Here is a 17,212-nt window from a genome sequence, read left to right on the forward strand (position 1 = left end):
CTTTTGGCCAAGAGCGTATGATTATGGCGAGGAACTAGCTGAAGTTACCAAATCCGATAATGGCAGTCTTACCACAGAGACAAAAAATAATAAATGGGTACTTGGGTAGTGTTAATACCAGAAAGAGAAAATCATAGGAATGAATGATGGTACATAATACTGGTTCAGATTGAAAAAACATAGAAAGAAAAGAAACCCAACACAGCTAAATCAGACCAAATGCTCTTTCTTGCTTAAATGGTGACAGATGAACCTTACAGAAAAGTTAAAAATGGAAGTTGTTCCAGAAGACTAAATAGGACAATAATAAAAACAACCAAAGACATACCACCACATCGATTCCCCTAAAATGTGAAAGACTGAACAATTTCCCCATCATTCTAAACCATCTCATTTATCATCATTATGCCCGCTTCAAAAATGGTGTATTCAATACACTAACCAAGCTACTAACTTCCAAACCCCACTACTGTGAAGCACATAAATTGACTTAACATATCAGGGCTTGGCGAGGATAAGCAAATTCTCCATGAATTTGATAACCATAATCCGCAATGTATTTTTGGGGTTTTCACCCTTAGAAGATCTTGAAAAGCAGGCCACCGTGAGTGGCAAAGAAAGGAGCAAACACCAGTGATTCAACAGCCATGAGCTTGATGAGGATGTTTAGCGATGGGCCTGAGGTATCCTTGAGTGGATCTCCAATGGTGTCGCCAATCACAGCAGCCTTATGTGGCTCTGACCCCTTAGGTCCAAGAGTCCTTGCATGCTCAGAGGCACCCGCCTAACAATTCATTACCCAAAACAATGATTAATTACAAATATCCCAATCCATAAGGGTAAATTAGATTGAGAGTTTTATCTATACACTTACCTCGATGTACTTCTTGGCATTGTCCCATGCACCACCAGTGTTAGATGCAGAAATTGCAATCTGTTGAAAAAAAATACCAGAGTATATAGTGTTAACATATATCATTTCAGAGATTACATTTCCAATTCATGGATAATTTAATAGCAGATAAATACCTGGACGCCAGAAACAAGGGCACCTGCGAGCACACCAGACAAGGTTTCCACGCCAAAGAAGGTTCCCACAATGAGGGGTGTAAGCATGACAAGAGCACCAGGGGGAATCATCTCCTTGATGGATGCATCTGTTGAGATCTTGACACAGGTAGCATAATCAGGTTTGGTGTGGCCCTCCATGAGACCTGGAATGGAGTTGAACTGCCTGCGAACCTCCTCAACCATCTTCAATGCAGCACTTCCCACACTCTTCATAGTCATGGCGGAGAACCAGTAAGGAAGCATAGCACCAACAATTAAACCAATGAAGACCTTTGGGGTTAAAACATCAACAGTAGAGATTGCTGCACGGCTGACAAAAGCACCAAATAGAGCCAAAGACACCAATGCAGCTGATCCAATAGCAAATCCCTGAAGCCAGGAATTGAATTATGCTAGATAATGTGTTAAACATGGTACCAGAAATATACATTAGGTTTCAAAATCAAATTACATTACCAAAAGGTATCAGAAACAAGCACAAAAGAGAACCAAATAAAAAGTGGTCAGCAACTTCACTGATCTTGGTAAAACTTACAAGGAGAGAAATAGCCATTTTTGGAGTACCAAAAAAGGCATTTTGCAGGGACTACTAAAAGTTCACATGAGTACACAAAATTTTGCAAAACTAATCAATATTAATAATAAGGCTGCTGGTAAGCAGATTTCGAATTAGCACCCACAAGATCCTAAAAAGAGAAAATATCAGTACCTTCACGTCAAATATTATTTCAAAAGAATATCTGAGTACCTTTCCAATGGCAGCAGTGGTATTTCCAGCAGCATCAAGCGCATCAGTTCTCTCACGAATGCGGTGGCTCATTCCAGCCATCTCAGCAATACCTCCAGCATTGTCACTTATGGGACCATAAGCATCAATGGCCAAACCAGTGGCGATAGTGCTGAGCATTCCAAGTGCAGCCACTGCAATACCATACATTGCAGCAAAGCTAAAACTAACAAAAATGCTGACTGCAATGGCAAAAATTGGAATGATCACGGATTTGTATCCTAAAGCAAGGCCAAAGATAACATTTGTGGCAGCTCCTGTCCTGCAGGAATCAGCAACGTCTTGCACAGGGCTGCAAATCAAAGCATATATACCATCAAGAACAAAAACTTGAAACAGTAAAAAAGCTGGCAAAATAAATTCTTACTATCTTCTTTTCTTTTTAGTTTATTTCTATTTTACCTGTATGCATTGCTAGTGTAATACTCAGTGACAAACCCAATAATGAGTCCAGCCCAAAGACCAACAGCTACACACAAGAACAGTTGCCTATAAAAAAGGAATAATGTTAGTAGATGGATCAAAAATCTCTACAAGATGTATACATCTAGAACCAATTGAATCAGTTGATCATTAGTCAACAAGAAATTAAAAAGTAAAAAACCCACCACTCAGTAATTTCAACAATTCAATACCAATTTAAAACCTTGCATACAATTGTTTTAATACAGTTGATAAGCAGAATATGAATCTCATAGTATATTGTCTTAAAGAAAAATCACATGGAATATCATAGCTATATAAGTCATCTCAGGAAATTTGGAATATGCCAATAATAAGTTCATAAACCAACAAACTTTTGGGAGTCTCACAAGCCCACTTCTGTCTCATAAACCGAATAAGCTAGCTATATGGAACCAACTACATAAGATATCTCCAAATTGATCCAAAGAAACAAAAATATGATATTGATGTTCAGAAGACTCAAATATTACCTTTTCCATGAAATACTAATTTACCAAAAAATAATTATTTTGATTCTTACCAGTTTTTCACAACCTTCTGAACCCCAAAATTGTAGATAGTGAAAGAAGAAGGCAGGCCTATCCAGGAGACAACTGCAATTGCAATAGTCATGATAACAGTGGAGATTATAAGTTGCTGCTTCAATTTTGGTTCAATTTCTTTGACAGCCTTGATTTCAGACCAATCAGTGGCAACCATTGTCGTGAACAAACAGACAATGATGCCCACTGAACTGATGAGCAGAGGATATAGCATAGAAGTAAAATCATGGTTGATCCCAAAGGACGATATGGAAGCAACAACAAGAGCAGCACAGGATGATTCAGCATAAGAGCCAAAAAGATCTGAACCCATTCCTGCAATATCCCCGACATTATCACCAACATTGTCTGCTATGACCTGAAAGGCTAACAATTTAACCATATCAGTAAAGCCCAATACACAAACTAAAACTCACTTTCAGAAGTAATCTATTGCTTACAGCTGGGTTTCTGGGGTCATCTTCCGGAATGTTTCTTTCAACCTTTCCTACAAGATCAGCACCAACATCAGCAGCCTTGGTGTAGATACCACCACCGACTCTTCCAAAGAGAGCCATGGATGATCCACCAAGACCATAACCAGTAATAGCCTCAAAAAGACCTTCCCAGTCATCACCATAGTACAGCTTGAAAAGATTGATAGCAACAAACAGCACCAAAAGACCATTTGCTGCAAGGAGGAAACCCATCACTGCACCAGATCTAAATGCAGTGATAAAAGCCTTCCCAACTCCCTTCCTTGCTTCTAAGGTTGTCCTTGCATTGGCATAAGTAGCAATTTTCATCCCAAGGAAACCAGAAAGCAAAGAGGTGATAGCGCCAAGCAAAAATGACAGGGTGCTGAAAACTGCAGTGGCAAGAGCAGGCTTGCATGTCTTCTGCTTATCATAAGTGCATGGTTGGCTCTTGGTGCTAAAGCCCTCCACAGAACCCAGAAAGAGGAAGATCAAGACTGCAAAAGCAACCATGAAGACTCCAACATACTGATATTCGGTAAAAAGAAAGGATGTTGCACCTGTTACATCAACACATCCATAAGTATGGTTTTGAAGAACATAAAAATAATATACTTTGGAACAGTCACTACAATACCAAACAAAACCATTAAAACATTACTGGCCAAGATAAAAGAGAGAATACTTGCCTGGATCATGTAGGTAACCAAACAAAAATAAGATTAAAATAGAGTAACTAAAATTGTAAACAAACAATTAGGAGACAAATATAAAATGAACTAAAAATTATGTTCAGACACAAACTGAATTAACTACTGCAGAGGATATCAAATAATAGTCATAGGAAAATATTGGGTTAATTCCTGTATAGCAATACTTGGTAATGAGCCATTGTCGGCCCTAGTTAGTAAATAGGAGAACGGGACAAATAGGGTACAAGAAACAGTATGGTAAATGGTGAAAAATACATTTATAAAAAAAAAGGCTCATAAAATTCAAATACGGAAAAAATATAGAACGTGCATATACAAATTTAATATAATACATCATCAATAATACGTACTAAACATAATTTCAATACTCTTCATAAATCTTCTAGTTAACAATTTAAATGTATAATATCTAATTGACTATTAAATCTAATATAACATAATATATAAAAAAAATTCAATCATTATAAAAAATTATCAAAAGAGATTAGAGGTTTGGATGACAAAAAATTAGATTTTTTGTTTTATATAATTACGACATTATGATAATTAATGAAAAATGCAAAAGACATTTTTGTATTTTAAAAATTCATAAATAAAATACGACTTCAATACAGGAAATGTATAAAATACGCATTTAATACGTTTTGGGTTCAAAAATTTGCAACGGCATATTTAAAATATGAATTAAACCGGAATGCGAATAATTCGCATTTTTACTAACTAGTGTCAACATGCATTAAGAGCCAAATTTAACTTAAACACATTAGATGATCAAAATTTCTAAGCTATAAATCTCAAGATCTTATTTAAATCCCATAAATAGTATAAAAGCACTATAAGATCTCACGATGCAGACCTTATAAACACGTTAAATAAAGCAAATGGGAGTACCAAAGATACTGGTTCTCAGCCCTTAAAAGCATTTTAATTATTAATCAAAATGATGACAGCATAATTAACAAATGTCAGATAAAAATATTTGTAACAAGTTACCAGCCTTATGCAAAATGTTATAAACCTGAAAAAAAAAAAAAAAAAACACTCAATCCAACGTACTTCCTAATTTAAAGAAAATTTTTAAATACGTTAAATAACATGGCGAGGCGCATCAGTAATATTAATAAAATGAAAACAGCCAGAAAACTTAATTAGATTATGACAAAAAGCAGTCAAGAGCTAAAAGCAAGAAGATGAGAGCTGCTTAGGCTAATAAAAGTCCCCAGATAAAACAATTGTAAGGGAACCCAGAATTCTAAACCAGATTATTTTAATTAATCTAATGTTTTAAGGTGTAATTAAATAATTAAAGATGCCCAACACAAGTTGCTCATTCACACATCCATCTTATATTAATTTCAAGTTCTATTTTTAGTTTCAACCACGTGCACCGCGAGTAGTGATAATAACACACAAAAGACAAATAATATTATTTACATAAGAGACAAAAGCATCTCATAATACCCACTCATTATTACGACACCGTACAGGTAAACTGGATCCAACATATAAAAAAAAAAAATTAAAACAAATATATCATAGTTTACTTTTCAAAAAATTGTTTAAAAAACACAGATCTAGATTTTTCCCACAGTGAAAATACCAAAACTACATCGTTTTGCTTAACATAAAATTTCTGCTAGCACTCAAAAACCAATTTAAAAGAGTACGTGTTTGCTGAACTTTGAAACTTTTTCAAATTTAACTTTCTCGACAACCAAACAGTAAGGTTTAAATCACCTAGAATGAATGAAGTAAAAATCAAATTCTTACTGTAATATGTCACTTGAGTACTAGTCCCAGCTAAATTTTTCAACAAACTTCAACATTCTTATCTTTTCCTCTAGTATCTTAGACACCAAACAACCGCCAAAACAACCAAAAGAAAATTACACACCTACGAATCCCTAGACAAGCATAAGATAAAAACCAGATCTAGAACAGAAAACCTAAGATCTCCAACCCTAAACAAGGCCTCACCTTCAGAGATAGCGTTTTGAATTTCAGCACACTTAGCCACAACACTCTGGTCGTTAATCCCTTCCTCTTCCTCAATCAAACAATCATTGAACCCATTCTTCTTACTTTTGTTACTCAGAGTGTGCTCGTGCGTAAGTTTCACGCGTGAAACGAGGCCCCACTGAATGAGCGAGAAAATGATGCCGATGACGGCGCAGACTGGCACGAGGATCTCCGTCCCCAACTCCGGAAGAATCGTCGGCGACCCCATAACGCAAGAACAACGAAAACAGCTCAAAAGAAATGAAACCGATGGTTCGGGAAAGGAGAAATGAAAAGAAACTCAAGTGAACATGCTTTGCTCCACAGGTTTAAGGTGGTTATATATGGCGAAGAAGATGAAATTTTTATGGGACACAGAGAGGTATTATTACACGTGGCGATGAGAATTATATTATGTTGGTATTTTTTTTCAGACGTGAGACACTTACCGTTTGATTATTTGGGGTTTTCTAATGATGAATCATGACCCGCTAACTTCCGTTTCATCAATGTGTAATGAGTTACAGTTGTATCGGATAGGCATCTATCATTTAATAAAAAAACTGATTTGCTAAATAAAAAACGGTGTGACCCGACCCAAATTTTAGGTGGGGTCCAGTTTAATTTGTTGGGCGATCTGGAAACATCAAACGGTGGATGATTCGGGAGGAAGTTATTCTGTGCGGACCGGGGTGTATGCGAAAAGAAAATAGATAACAATTCCAGCGCGTATTTTCGACGCATCAGTGTCAGATTCGGCCTTATGCATCTCACTTTCCCCCCGTTTCACAAATCTCGGAAGTTATACGGTGCTTCGCCGGATGATTGAATATGATGCACTCTTTAAAATACACTGTATAGTTTACAAAGAAAATACAATACGGTCTTCTACTTTTAAAAATATCTTCCATGTTCGAAAGCTTTTTCATCTTCATTCCAAAGAAAATAAAACCGATGATTCCGGTTTTCTGAAAGCAAGTGTTGAGATAGAGGAAATAAAACGGAGGGTAGCAGAGGCGATGGCATAGTAAGGTTGGGTGAAGGTGAGAACAGGATATAAAAACTTCCGGATATTAATAGGCGAGTGTCTGAGTGAGAGGGATGTTTTAACGGCTAGTGACGTTGCGTGTAGCGAATTGTGGGCAGTGCATCTCCTCCTATCAGATAATATTCATTTTCTTCAAATTTTTATTTATTTTCTTTTATTTCACCGTTTTCCCTGATATTTCCACTCCATCTTTACTTTCTTGTACCGGGATACTATGAGTGTTAAAAATTGTTCATCCAAAAAACAAATAAAGGATAGCCGATATTATATATGTACTTTTTATATATAATTTGAATATATAATAATATATTATTAAATAATTAAATATTATTTTATTTTAATTTAAAATTATTTAATTATATGATAACATTTCATTTATTTAAGATTCTATTTATAATTTATCCATAAAGAATATTTAGTATATCCAATTTTTGTTCTCAAGAACCTCATCAACTTCCTAAAATAGTTTTTTGTTTTATAAATTTTATTATTCTTGGTTTGAATGTCAAGGGATAAAATCCATTTATTATGTGTTTTTATTTACAAATTTGAAAGGAATATAAAATAAGAAAAAATACATATAACACAAAGCAAACAAGCTCTTTTAATTATATAAATTATATTTTAAATGTTCCAAAAAAGTAGGAGTGGAAATAGCAAGGGAGTGAGTGGAGAGAGAAAGGATGGCGGAACTTTTGGAAGGTAGCAAATAGTTGTGGCGGAGTAGGTTTGCTTTATCTGGAAGAAGAGTGAAAGGCTAATTAATCAAGACTCGTCTGTCTCAAGGTTCGCCCAGCTGGGGTTGTCCTGTGGTCCCCTACGCCGATTCTTCTTCTCCGTGTTTCTTTATTGCTCAGCCATTGGCCGCCCACACCGCTTCCATCCTAATTATTAGGGTTTTTGTCCACAAGGAAAGATAGGAGTGACAAGTATACTCATTCGAATTTGTGTTTAGCTTATTCACGCAGTCCAAGTCGGGTTTGTCTTTTCCGATCAAGATGAGGGATCTCATCCCCATTTGAAAATATAATCATTTTTTTTCAAAAAAAAGATTTCAATTTAAATAATTAATTGAAAGAGAGATATCAAAAGAGACACCATAAAAAAAAAAGAGAACATTTAAAAGAAGAGATTACTGATAATGACATCGAAGATGTTACTAAGAATTGAAAACTAAACTTAATGAGTAAAATATTGTTTTTTTAAAAAAAAAAAATTGTTAATTTTTAAGGTTTAAAAGAGAAAATAAAATAAAATTTTAAGAGATTAAAGTTTTTTTAACTTTAACCGTTCATACGCGAGTAAATGAGTTTTTCGAAATTAAAGTGTGAGAATTTAGAAAAGTAGCATACTTTGGATAAGAATAATTCCTTTGGCCTATGAGAATTTATCATTGTTAGTTTTGATGAAAGCTTCCGAATAAAAATAATGGATTTCCACCTAACAAGAAAACTTGTTACTACTTATAATCAAAATCTTACGATCAAAATAATCAAAATCTTTTATTACTTATAAATCAAACAAAATAATATAAATAATAAAAGATAAATTATTAGAATAATTTTTTTAGCATCAGAACCAAACGCCCACTTATAGTTTTATTACCGTCAAATAATGCCGGTCATTTTCGAATTTTTGCTTAATAATGAATAATATTCACCAAATCAATAACATATATGTGAGAATGAGATACTTTTTACATGAAAGGGACATAGTGTTGAATTGAAGATATTATCATTTTAATATAAAGTAATTATTTAATTATAAGATATGTGTACAAGGGAAGGCACCATCTGGGCAGGCCTAAATCAAATCAATCCAAATTTATCAAATAAAAAGATTGAAAATTGGACTGTATTCTGTTAAGATGTCTCAATCTAAATCGAACCTCAATAATTCTATGTCATTTATGATATTGGTTTGAAGTTATAATATGGTCTTCTCCTTCTAGGCCTAATCTTGGCCCAACATAAATCACACTCATTTTGTGGTTGGACTTCAATATTTAAAACCTATAAATTTTATTCAAAAGTTAGTAAAAATTGATAAAAAAATTAAAATTTTCAAAAAAAAAATTGGATTCGAGTTTCTGTTACCCTTATAAAATTTTGATTTATTTGATACAGTGATTATAAATTCAATCATTGTATCTCAAATTTATCTGTTTAATCAATATAGACGAATCTCAATTATTAAAAAAAAATACCCATAAAATTTATTTTTAAATATCAATAAGGATGTATTGGCTTTGTCCGTTTATAGCTTTGTGTTGGCTTTCCTTTTATTAGGTGAGCTTAGTTGTTTCTCGTGTACCCTTTTATTTGTCTAATTAGTTTTTGTTAATATCCACATTTACCTACCAATATATATAAAGTAAGTCCACTTAAAGAGTACAAAGGCAGAATAAAGGGGCAAGAGCTCCATTTTGCTTTTTCACTAATTTTAAATGAGTAATAAAGGGAGGGCGTTTATATAGTGTTGAAACTCCATCCTTATCAAATGGGGTTTAGCCAAGCCTTGTGACTTTTGTTTAGGGCTGAATTTAAATCGAACTAGTTTGATCTTAAAAGTCGACTTAGTTTAGTTCAGTTTGATTTAAATTTATCGAATTTAAGTTAAAAGATTTAATTTGTTTTAAAAATTAAATTAAACCTAAGTTAAGAGGTGTTTAGATCGAATCGGTGATTTGAATTATGACTTGGGTTGACTTAAATTTATAGTTCGAATTTTTTACTTATTCAATTAGAATAAATGATTTTACTTATTATTTGAATAAAATGACATTATTTTATTATTGAATTACAAATTCAAACTATGAATCTAAATTACGAATATGAACCATCGATTTTAATTGAAAATCATAAAATTTTCTAGAAAGAAGATTCACTTCATAAGAACAAAGAGCAATAATAAAGAAGAATGTCTAATAATAATGTGTATCTCATTGAAGAAGAATGACGAGAGAATGATTAGATTACAAAATAGAATCAATTTTTTGTATTTTTTAATCTATAAAATTATATGTATAATTTGTATGAATAAATAATAATATAATATCATATAATTAAATTAAATTTTATTTATAATTATCTAATTATATAATAATACGTTATTATTTATATATAAAATTATTCACATAATATTACTTTTTTTTTAAAATAAAAACGCACTTAGATGAGGTTGTGCCCTGATTTTGACACTGAGTGAATGAATGAAATATGAAAAAAATTTAATAAAAAAGCTAATAATTATATAATTATAAAAGCAAATGCTATAGTTATTCTATTAACCCTTTTTAATTAATATGTCACAATATATTAATGGAATGAATGCCACGTCCTTTTTCATCTCCCACAAAATCGGTTCATTATTCGGGGTCCCACTTTTATATATATATAATCCCAACCGTACATCAGAAAAACTAGAGATCAATAAATTGACTTTTAAATGAGTTGAGCCACCACCTCAAGTTTCACACTCGCTCAACTACCCACGAACATTTCACGCGATTCTTAATGACAAAATAAAATTCATTAAATTAATAAAAAAATTTAAATGGGAATAAATAATATTAAAATATTACTAATTGTGACCGAAAAATAAATCAATAAATTAAAATAGCTATTTTAAGATTCTCAGTCGCGTGACAGTACAAGAGCACACTGTGAATCTTTCTCAAAGTCAACTAGAGTGACGGCAATTACAAATCACCAACCAATTACTATAGTCCACGTGGATTTAGCTCACCAAACTGGTGGTTCAGCAAATCTGGACTCCGTACCGATGAACTAAAACCAAAATTTTGCTTTGTGCTTTCGCCTACAAGAGGAAGGGGACTACATTGTTATAATCGTAAATCTCTTTTTATTTTAATTTCTCTCAAATTATACATTTATTTATTTAAAATTATATAGCAATATTAAAATTTAATCAAACTTCCACCGTCAGGCTGAGGAATTAAAATTTTAATTAGGCCAAATGACTGTTTCCCACCCAAGGTTTGATGTATATCTAAATTTATAATTATTAATTATCAAAAATTTAAATATCTACGTCTACTAAAATTTATTGTTATTATTAGAAGTAAAGTTATTATTTATTAAAATATTTAAAAAATTAAAAATTATCACATTTACTCCCTAAGTTTAAAAATTAACAAATTTTCTTCTATCCCAGGTTTGAAAGTCAATATTTTTCTCTAAGATTTTTCTAGTTACTACTATCGACGACTAAAGACAGCAATAGCAGCGTTCTCCTTCCATCTTGGGTTTTCTCATAGTCTTGCTTCATTTATCGCCATCACTAACTAAGAAAACCCATCAACAAAGACTGTTTTTCATCTCCGATGAAGATGAAACATTTTCTTCTTAGACCTGAGACATCAAACGAATCGTCATTTTTGTCGAAAGATGAAGAAATGCCTTTGTCTCAAGCTTTCGACAATTGAGGTTGGCTAGAAACAGAACGAGATTGACAAAGAAGCTTAAGGGAAGAGAGAACACTATTGTCTCCAATTGTTGACAATATGCTAGAAAAACTTTAGAGGGGATTTGTAAGTTTTTCAAACTTTAGATGAGAAAAAATTGTTAGCTTTTAAACCTGAGATGAAAATGTGATAAATTTTCAGTATTTTAAATATTTTAATAAGTAACAATTTTATCTTTGACAATAATAATAAAATTTAATAGACAAATAGATATTTAGATTTTCGATAATTAGAGGATGAAAAGTTGATTTACATCCAACCTTGGGTGGGCAAGAATAATTTGACCTTTTAATTATTAATAGAGCCTCGATTCTATTATTATTTGGCAATTACAAGATATTTTTTTCTTAATTTGTAGCCATGGATACAGCTCAATTACCAACCTGATATGACTTATCCATTATTGGGATTTTCGTATTTTAAGGAATATCGATTTGCAGATAAAGATAAGAGAAAGCAGGGTCCAAACTCTGATATGAATTTGATTTGGATAATATCTACACTTTCTTAGTTAAGTGTTATTGTTTTTGTCAACAAAAACTCTCTTTTGCAACTTATTTTCTAAACAATAGTGATTTGTGATTACCCATATCATTAACTAGAGATTTGAAGGGCCAAACCAGGAAGAACAAGAAGGAAATGTCGAAGGAGGAGGTATTCATTGGCGCCATTGATCAAGGCACCACCAGTACCAGGTTCATCATCTATGATCAGAAGGCGCGTCCCATCGGGATTCACCAGGTTGAGTTCACTCAGTTCTACCCAGAAGCCGGGTAAACGCAGTCTTTTCTCGTGGCATTGTCAAAGTTAAAGATTTCTGAGCGTGGTTTTAATTTCTTTTTTTTTTTGTTGGGGTTGTAGGTGGGTGGAGCATGATGCGGTCGAGATACTGGAGAGTGTGAAGGTGTGTATGGCGAAGGCTTTGGACAAGGCGACGGCTGATGGCCACAATGTGGATAGTGGATTGAAAGCCATTGGGTTGACTAATCAGAGAGAGACTACTCTTATTTGGAGCAAATCCACAGGTTCTCCTCTCTACAATGCTATTGTTTGGATGGATGCTCGCACTAGTTCTGTTTGCAGGTATTCATCTTAACTTTTTTGTTGTTTTTTTCCGTGTGTTTGTTGTCTCCTTGCGGTATTATGATCATATTGGTTCTTTTAAAGATGAAGATCTGGGGTACTTTGATTTTTGGATTTGATCAATGCCCTTTTGTAGATAGTTTAAATTTGACTTTGAACTTACATTTGTTATTCAGAAATCTTGTTTATATTTGATGTTTTTTGGAATTGGTTGGCATTTGTTTGTGATTTCCTGATATTATTTAGTTTGTGTATTAATTATTCAATAAACTATACACATTTTTGTGTACGCAATTAGTTACATAAATAATGTATCATCATTTGATAATTTTGAATTATAAATAAAATATCACTCAATCATATGATGTCTATCCAATTGTGTTTTTAAAAGTTAGTGTATACACATAACATTGCTCTTAATCATTTTGGTTGATAATCATATTTAAATTTCATGATTTTTGGTCAATGATTGTGGTTTCTGGGATTTGCAGTCTTGATGTTTGAAGTTAATGAATTTGTTATAGGAAATTGGAGAAAGAATTGAGTGGTGGAAGAACCCATTTTGTGGAGACATGTGGTTTGCCTATCAGCACTTATTTCAGTGCAATGAAACTAATATGGTTGATGGAAAACATAGATCCTGTAAAGCAAGCTATAAAATCAGGGGATGCTATGTTTGGAACAATAGACACTTGGTTAATATGGAATTTAACTGGTGGTGTGAATGGTGGTTTGCATATCACTGATGTCTCTAATGCATCGCGGACGATGCTCATGAATCTCAAAACTCTTGACTGGGATAAACCAACCTTAGAAACGCTAGGAATTCCAGCTGAAATTCTACCAAAAATTGTTAGTAACTCTGAGGTTATAGGAAAAATTGGCAAAGGGTGGCCGATTACTGGTATTCCAATTGCAGGATGTCTTGGAGACCAACATGCAGCTATGTTGGGGCAAGCTTGCAGAAAAGGGGAGGCTAAAAGCACATATGGAACTGGTGCTTTTATACTCCTCAACACTGGTGAAGAGATAGTTAAGTCAAAACATGGGCTTTTAAGCACTTTAGCCTATAAGCTTGGTCCAAAAGCACCAACAAATTATGCACTAGAGGGTTCAATTGCCATAGCTGGTGCTGCAGTTCAGTGGCTCAGAGACAGCCTTGGGATAATTACCACTGCAAGTGAAATTGAAGGATTGGCCTCTCAGGTTGATTCAACTGGTGGAATTTATTTTGTTCCTGCTTTCAATGGATTGTTTGCGCCATGGTGGCGTGATGATGCACGTGGAATTGTTATTGGGATCACAAGGTTTACAGGCAAGGCTCACATTGCTCGAGCTGTGCTCGAGAGCATGTGTTTTCAAGTAAAGGATGTCTTGGATTCAATGCAGAAAGATGCAATGGAGAAGGGCAAGAAAACAGAGTTTTTGCTCAGAGTCGATGGAGGTGCTACTGTTAATAACCTGTTGATGCAAATTCAGGTTTGGATTTCACTCATTCTTTGTATGATTGGTATGTGGATGATTTATAGGCCTATCTTATTCAATGATTGTTTTGTGGTGAATTTAGGCGGATTTGTTGGGAAGTGCAGTGGTGAGACCGGCCGACATAGAGACAACAGCTCTTGGAGCAGCATATGCAGCAGGATTAGCAGTTGGGGTATGGAAAGAGGAAGAAATATTTGCTTCAGGGGAAAGGGCAAAGACTAGTACCACCTTTGAGCCTACCTTAGAGGAACAAATTAGAAAGAAGAAGGCAGAATCTTGGTGCAGAGCTGTTGAAAGAACTTTTGACTTGGCTAATCTCTCTATTTGAGTGCTTTGTGTAGATTCTTCTGAATTATGGACATTGTTATTGATAGAGAACTCTTTGGGCTTCTTTAGTGATTTAATAAGGGATTTTGCCTTTTTTTTGGGTTGGACTTAATGCTCTACTTAAGTTTTGTTTATTTATTTATTTATATATTAGTGAAAAACATAAGAAATTACGTTTTGTCAAATTTTATATAGATCTTTGGCTTACAATTCTAATTTAATTTAAATATATTTTTATTGGATATTATTTTATTTTTAATTTAAAATTATTTAATTATAATTGGCTAAATAAGATGAGGGGTATTTTAGTAAGTTCACATGGCGACATTTTTCCACCATCTTAATCTGATATCTTCTATTTAAAATTAAAATAGTTGATTAATGATGTTGAGGCTGACTCACCAACTTTGATAAGATCAGAATTTACATCTAAAATTACATGAATATTAAATCATTTATCCTTTCAACATTTGGTAAAAGCATTTATTCTTCTCCAAGGTGGGAAATTGTTCTTCTGTCTTAATTTTTCTCTCGGTTGAGTTTCATTTTTCTTTTTTTTAATGGAATCCTATTTAAGCTATACTGTCTTTTCAAGATCGAATTAATCATACTGAATTGATAAAATTTTGGATGTTGGATCAAAATTCTATCCTTTAAGAACTTTTCCTTTTTGACATTCACGTTAACCCCAAGAAAGACAAACGCTAAAATCCCACAACAAAAGCAACATCAAGACACAGAGAAAAAGGAAGAGTAAAGTATACAACATTGCCGCTCATCAACAGACCTTTTTCTCTCTAATGTCAAACTGCAATTCCCTTACGCATGCAAAAAGAGAAACCAAACCAAAGAAAGAAAAATATTACATTCCCACAAAAAGCAGAAAGATTGAAAGAAAGCCAGCTGCTTTCTGCAGAACTCCCTGCAAAGTCTTCTCTTTTATTCTTTTCTTGTTTCAATGCCCCGCTGGCCTCGCTTCTCTCTTCATCATTCATCCCCACCTACATCCAATTCTAATTCTATTTCAAAGCCACTTAATGAAGCAAATTTAGACTTGGAAATGTGGCTTATTTTTATGGTAGTTAGTTGGCTGGCTCTACACACTATCACTAACCAACTGGATCCATTTGAGGCAATCCACTTGAATCCCTAATATTAATAAGAGTAATAATACACGTATTTATTTTAATTATATGGATTGATACATATTTATGTATGCTATTATATGATTAAAATTATTTTATTTTTAATTTAAAATTACTTAATCATATAATAATATATCTAAATGTCTACGTATTTATATACTAAAAATAAGTATATATTATATTAATAATTCTTGTATAACTCTGACTTATATATACCCAATCCATTTAATAGTTTCATTTGACTCAAATAGATTATTTAAATTGTAGAGAAGAGAATTTTAAATATAAAAGAAGAAAAGTTTAAATTTTTAATAATATTTTAAAATTAAAATTTTAAGTTAATACTAAACCCAACTAAAAAAGAAAATTGACCCAAATAAAAACGTGCACTTAAAATATTAATACTAAACCCAATAAACACTACCAAAACCAAGTCTTTAATACAAAGAGTCTGAACCCCAGACACTGCCTAAAAGTCCACAAACAAACCTTAGTGGAAACACCATCACCATTTCACAAAGCAAACAAAACACAAATCAGATTCTCTTTTATATATATATATATAGAGTATAAACCTTTCATTTCCTTCTCACCCATCTCTTTCTTGGCTTCCACTTCAAATGCCACCACCTCATTCGCCGCTACCATGTCCCAGCAGCCGCCACCAGCTTACCCCTCTGACTCAGCTGCCCCAAATACAACTTTCGTCCAAGCTGACCCTTCAACGTTCAGGACAATAGTTCAGAAACTAACCGGAGCAACAGACGGACCGTCCGCCCAAAAGCTCCCGGTAACCCACCCACTCCACAATATGGGCCCGAAACGACCCGCATTTAAGCTCCATGAACGAAGACAAACAGCCAAAAAGCTTGAAATCAAACTCAACAACCCCAACAACGGAAACGTTTACGCTAACAGGAACTTCGAGCTTTGTTTCCTCAAGCAACGCGGAAATCCTTTCCTCGTGTCGCCTGTTTCGACTCTTGAGTTTCTCTCGCGTGTTACCCCGAGGTCGCCGAGAGAGGAGGCGCACGCGCGCGGCAGTCCGAGGGAGCAGTGTGAGGAAATAGAAGAAGAGAGATGCATTGCGGAGAAAGGATTTTACTTGCATCGGAGTCCGTTGAGTACGCCGAGAGGCGCTGAACCTGAACTTCTTCCATTATTCCCGTTGAGTTCTCCGAGATCTAATGATCATGGGGATAATTCTTGTAATTAGCGAATAATTAATTAATTGAGGTTAACGGAGATTATAGCTTAATAATCACTTTGGATTAGTGTTAATGAGTTGTTTGACGTGAAAAATATTAATACTAATTTTATTTTTATTTTTGGTGTTTTTGTACGTATTATTGCCAGCGTTTAATCCAATCCGCATGAATTCAAACAAAGGTAACGGTCGGAGATAGATTAGAAAGTTTGGTAAAGGCCATCAGTGACCAAAGATGTAAGAGAAGAGGAAAGAAAACCTTAAATTTTACAAAAAAAAATATGATTTTTTAAAAATAAAAACCTTTAATTAAGGATATAATTATTAATTTTTAAAATTTAAAGATGAAAATTAATGAATTATTTCTTTAACTTAAATTAAAATTTTTTATCAAAAATTA

At 33.6% G+C, this 17,212-nt stretch overlaps 3 protein-coding genes across 3 annotated transcripts; 2 read left to right on the top strand and 1 right to left on the bottom strand.

Annotated features, from left to right (window-relative positions):
- Nucleotides 1-210: 210 nt before the first annotated feature.
- Nucleotides 211-6,510, bottom strand: LOC123218770 (pyrophosphate-energized vacuolar membrane proton pump-like). Its single transcript, XM_044640390.1, has 8 exons — nucleotides 6,011-6,510; nucleotides 3,306-3,880; nucleotides 2,844-3,223; nucleotides 2,261-2,347; nucleotides 1,820-2,150; nucleotides 1,030-1,440; nucleotides 875-934; nucleotides 211-784 (listed from the first exon to the last, which is right to left on the bottom strand). Exons 1-8 carry the CDS (start codon nucleotides 6,258-6,260, stop codon nucleotides 578-580), a joined length of 2,301 nt encoding a protein of 766 aa, XP_044496325.1. The 5' UTR covers nucleotides 6,261-6,510; the 3' UTR covers nucleotides 211-577.
- Nucleotides 6,511-11,953: 5,443 nt separating this feature from the next.
- Nucleotides 11,954-14,567, top strand: LOC123219446 (glycerol kinase-like). Its single transcript, XM_044641423.1, has 4 exons — nucleotides 11,954-12,338; nucleotides 12,427-12,648; nucleotides 13,173-14,127; nucleotides 14,216-14,567. The coding sequence occupies exons 1-4, from the start codon at nucleotides 12,205-12,207 to the stop codon at nucleotides 14,459-14,461; spliced, it is 1,557 nt and encodes a 518-aa protein (XP_044497358.1). The 5' UTR covers nucleotides 11,954-12,204; the 3' UTR covers nucleotides 14,462-14,567.
- Nucleotides 14,568-16,095: 1,528 nt separating this feature from the next.
- LOC123219438 (VQ motif-containing protein 11-like) lies at nucleotides 16,096-16,930 on the top strand. Its single transcript, XM_044641414.1, has one exon. The coding sequence runs from the start codon at nucleotides 16,252-16,254 to the stop codon at nucleotides 16,819-16,821; it is 570 nt and encodes a 189-aa protein (XP_044497349.1). The 5' UTR covers nucleotides 16,096-16,251; the 3' UTR covers nucleotides 16,822-16,930.
- The last annotated feature ends 282 nt before the right edge of the window (nucleotides 16,931-17,212 follow it).

Source organism: Mangifera indica, chromosome 6 (assembly GCF_011075055.1).
Source record: "Mangifera indica cultivar Alphonso chromosome 6, CATAS_Mindica_2.1, whole genome shotgun sequence".
In the NCBI taxonomy this organism is placed as follows: domain Eukaryota; kingdom Viridiplantae; phylum Streptophyta; class Magnoliopsida; order Sapindales; family Anacardiaceae; genus Mangifera; species Mangifera indica.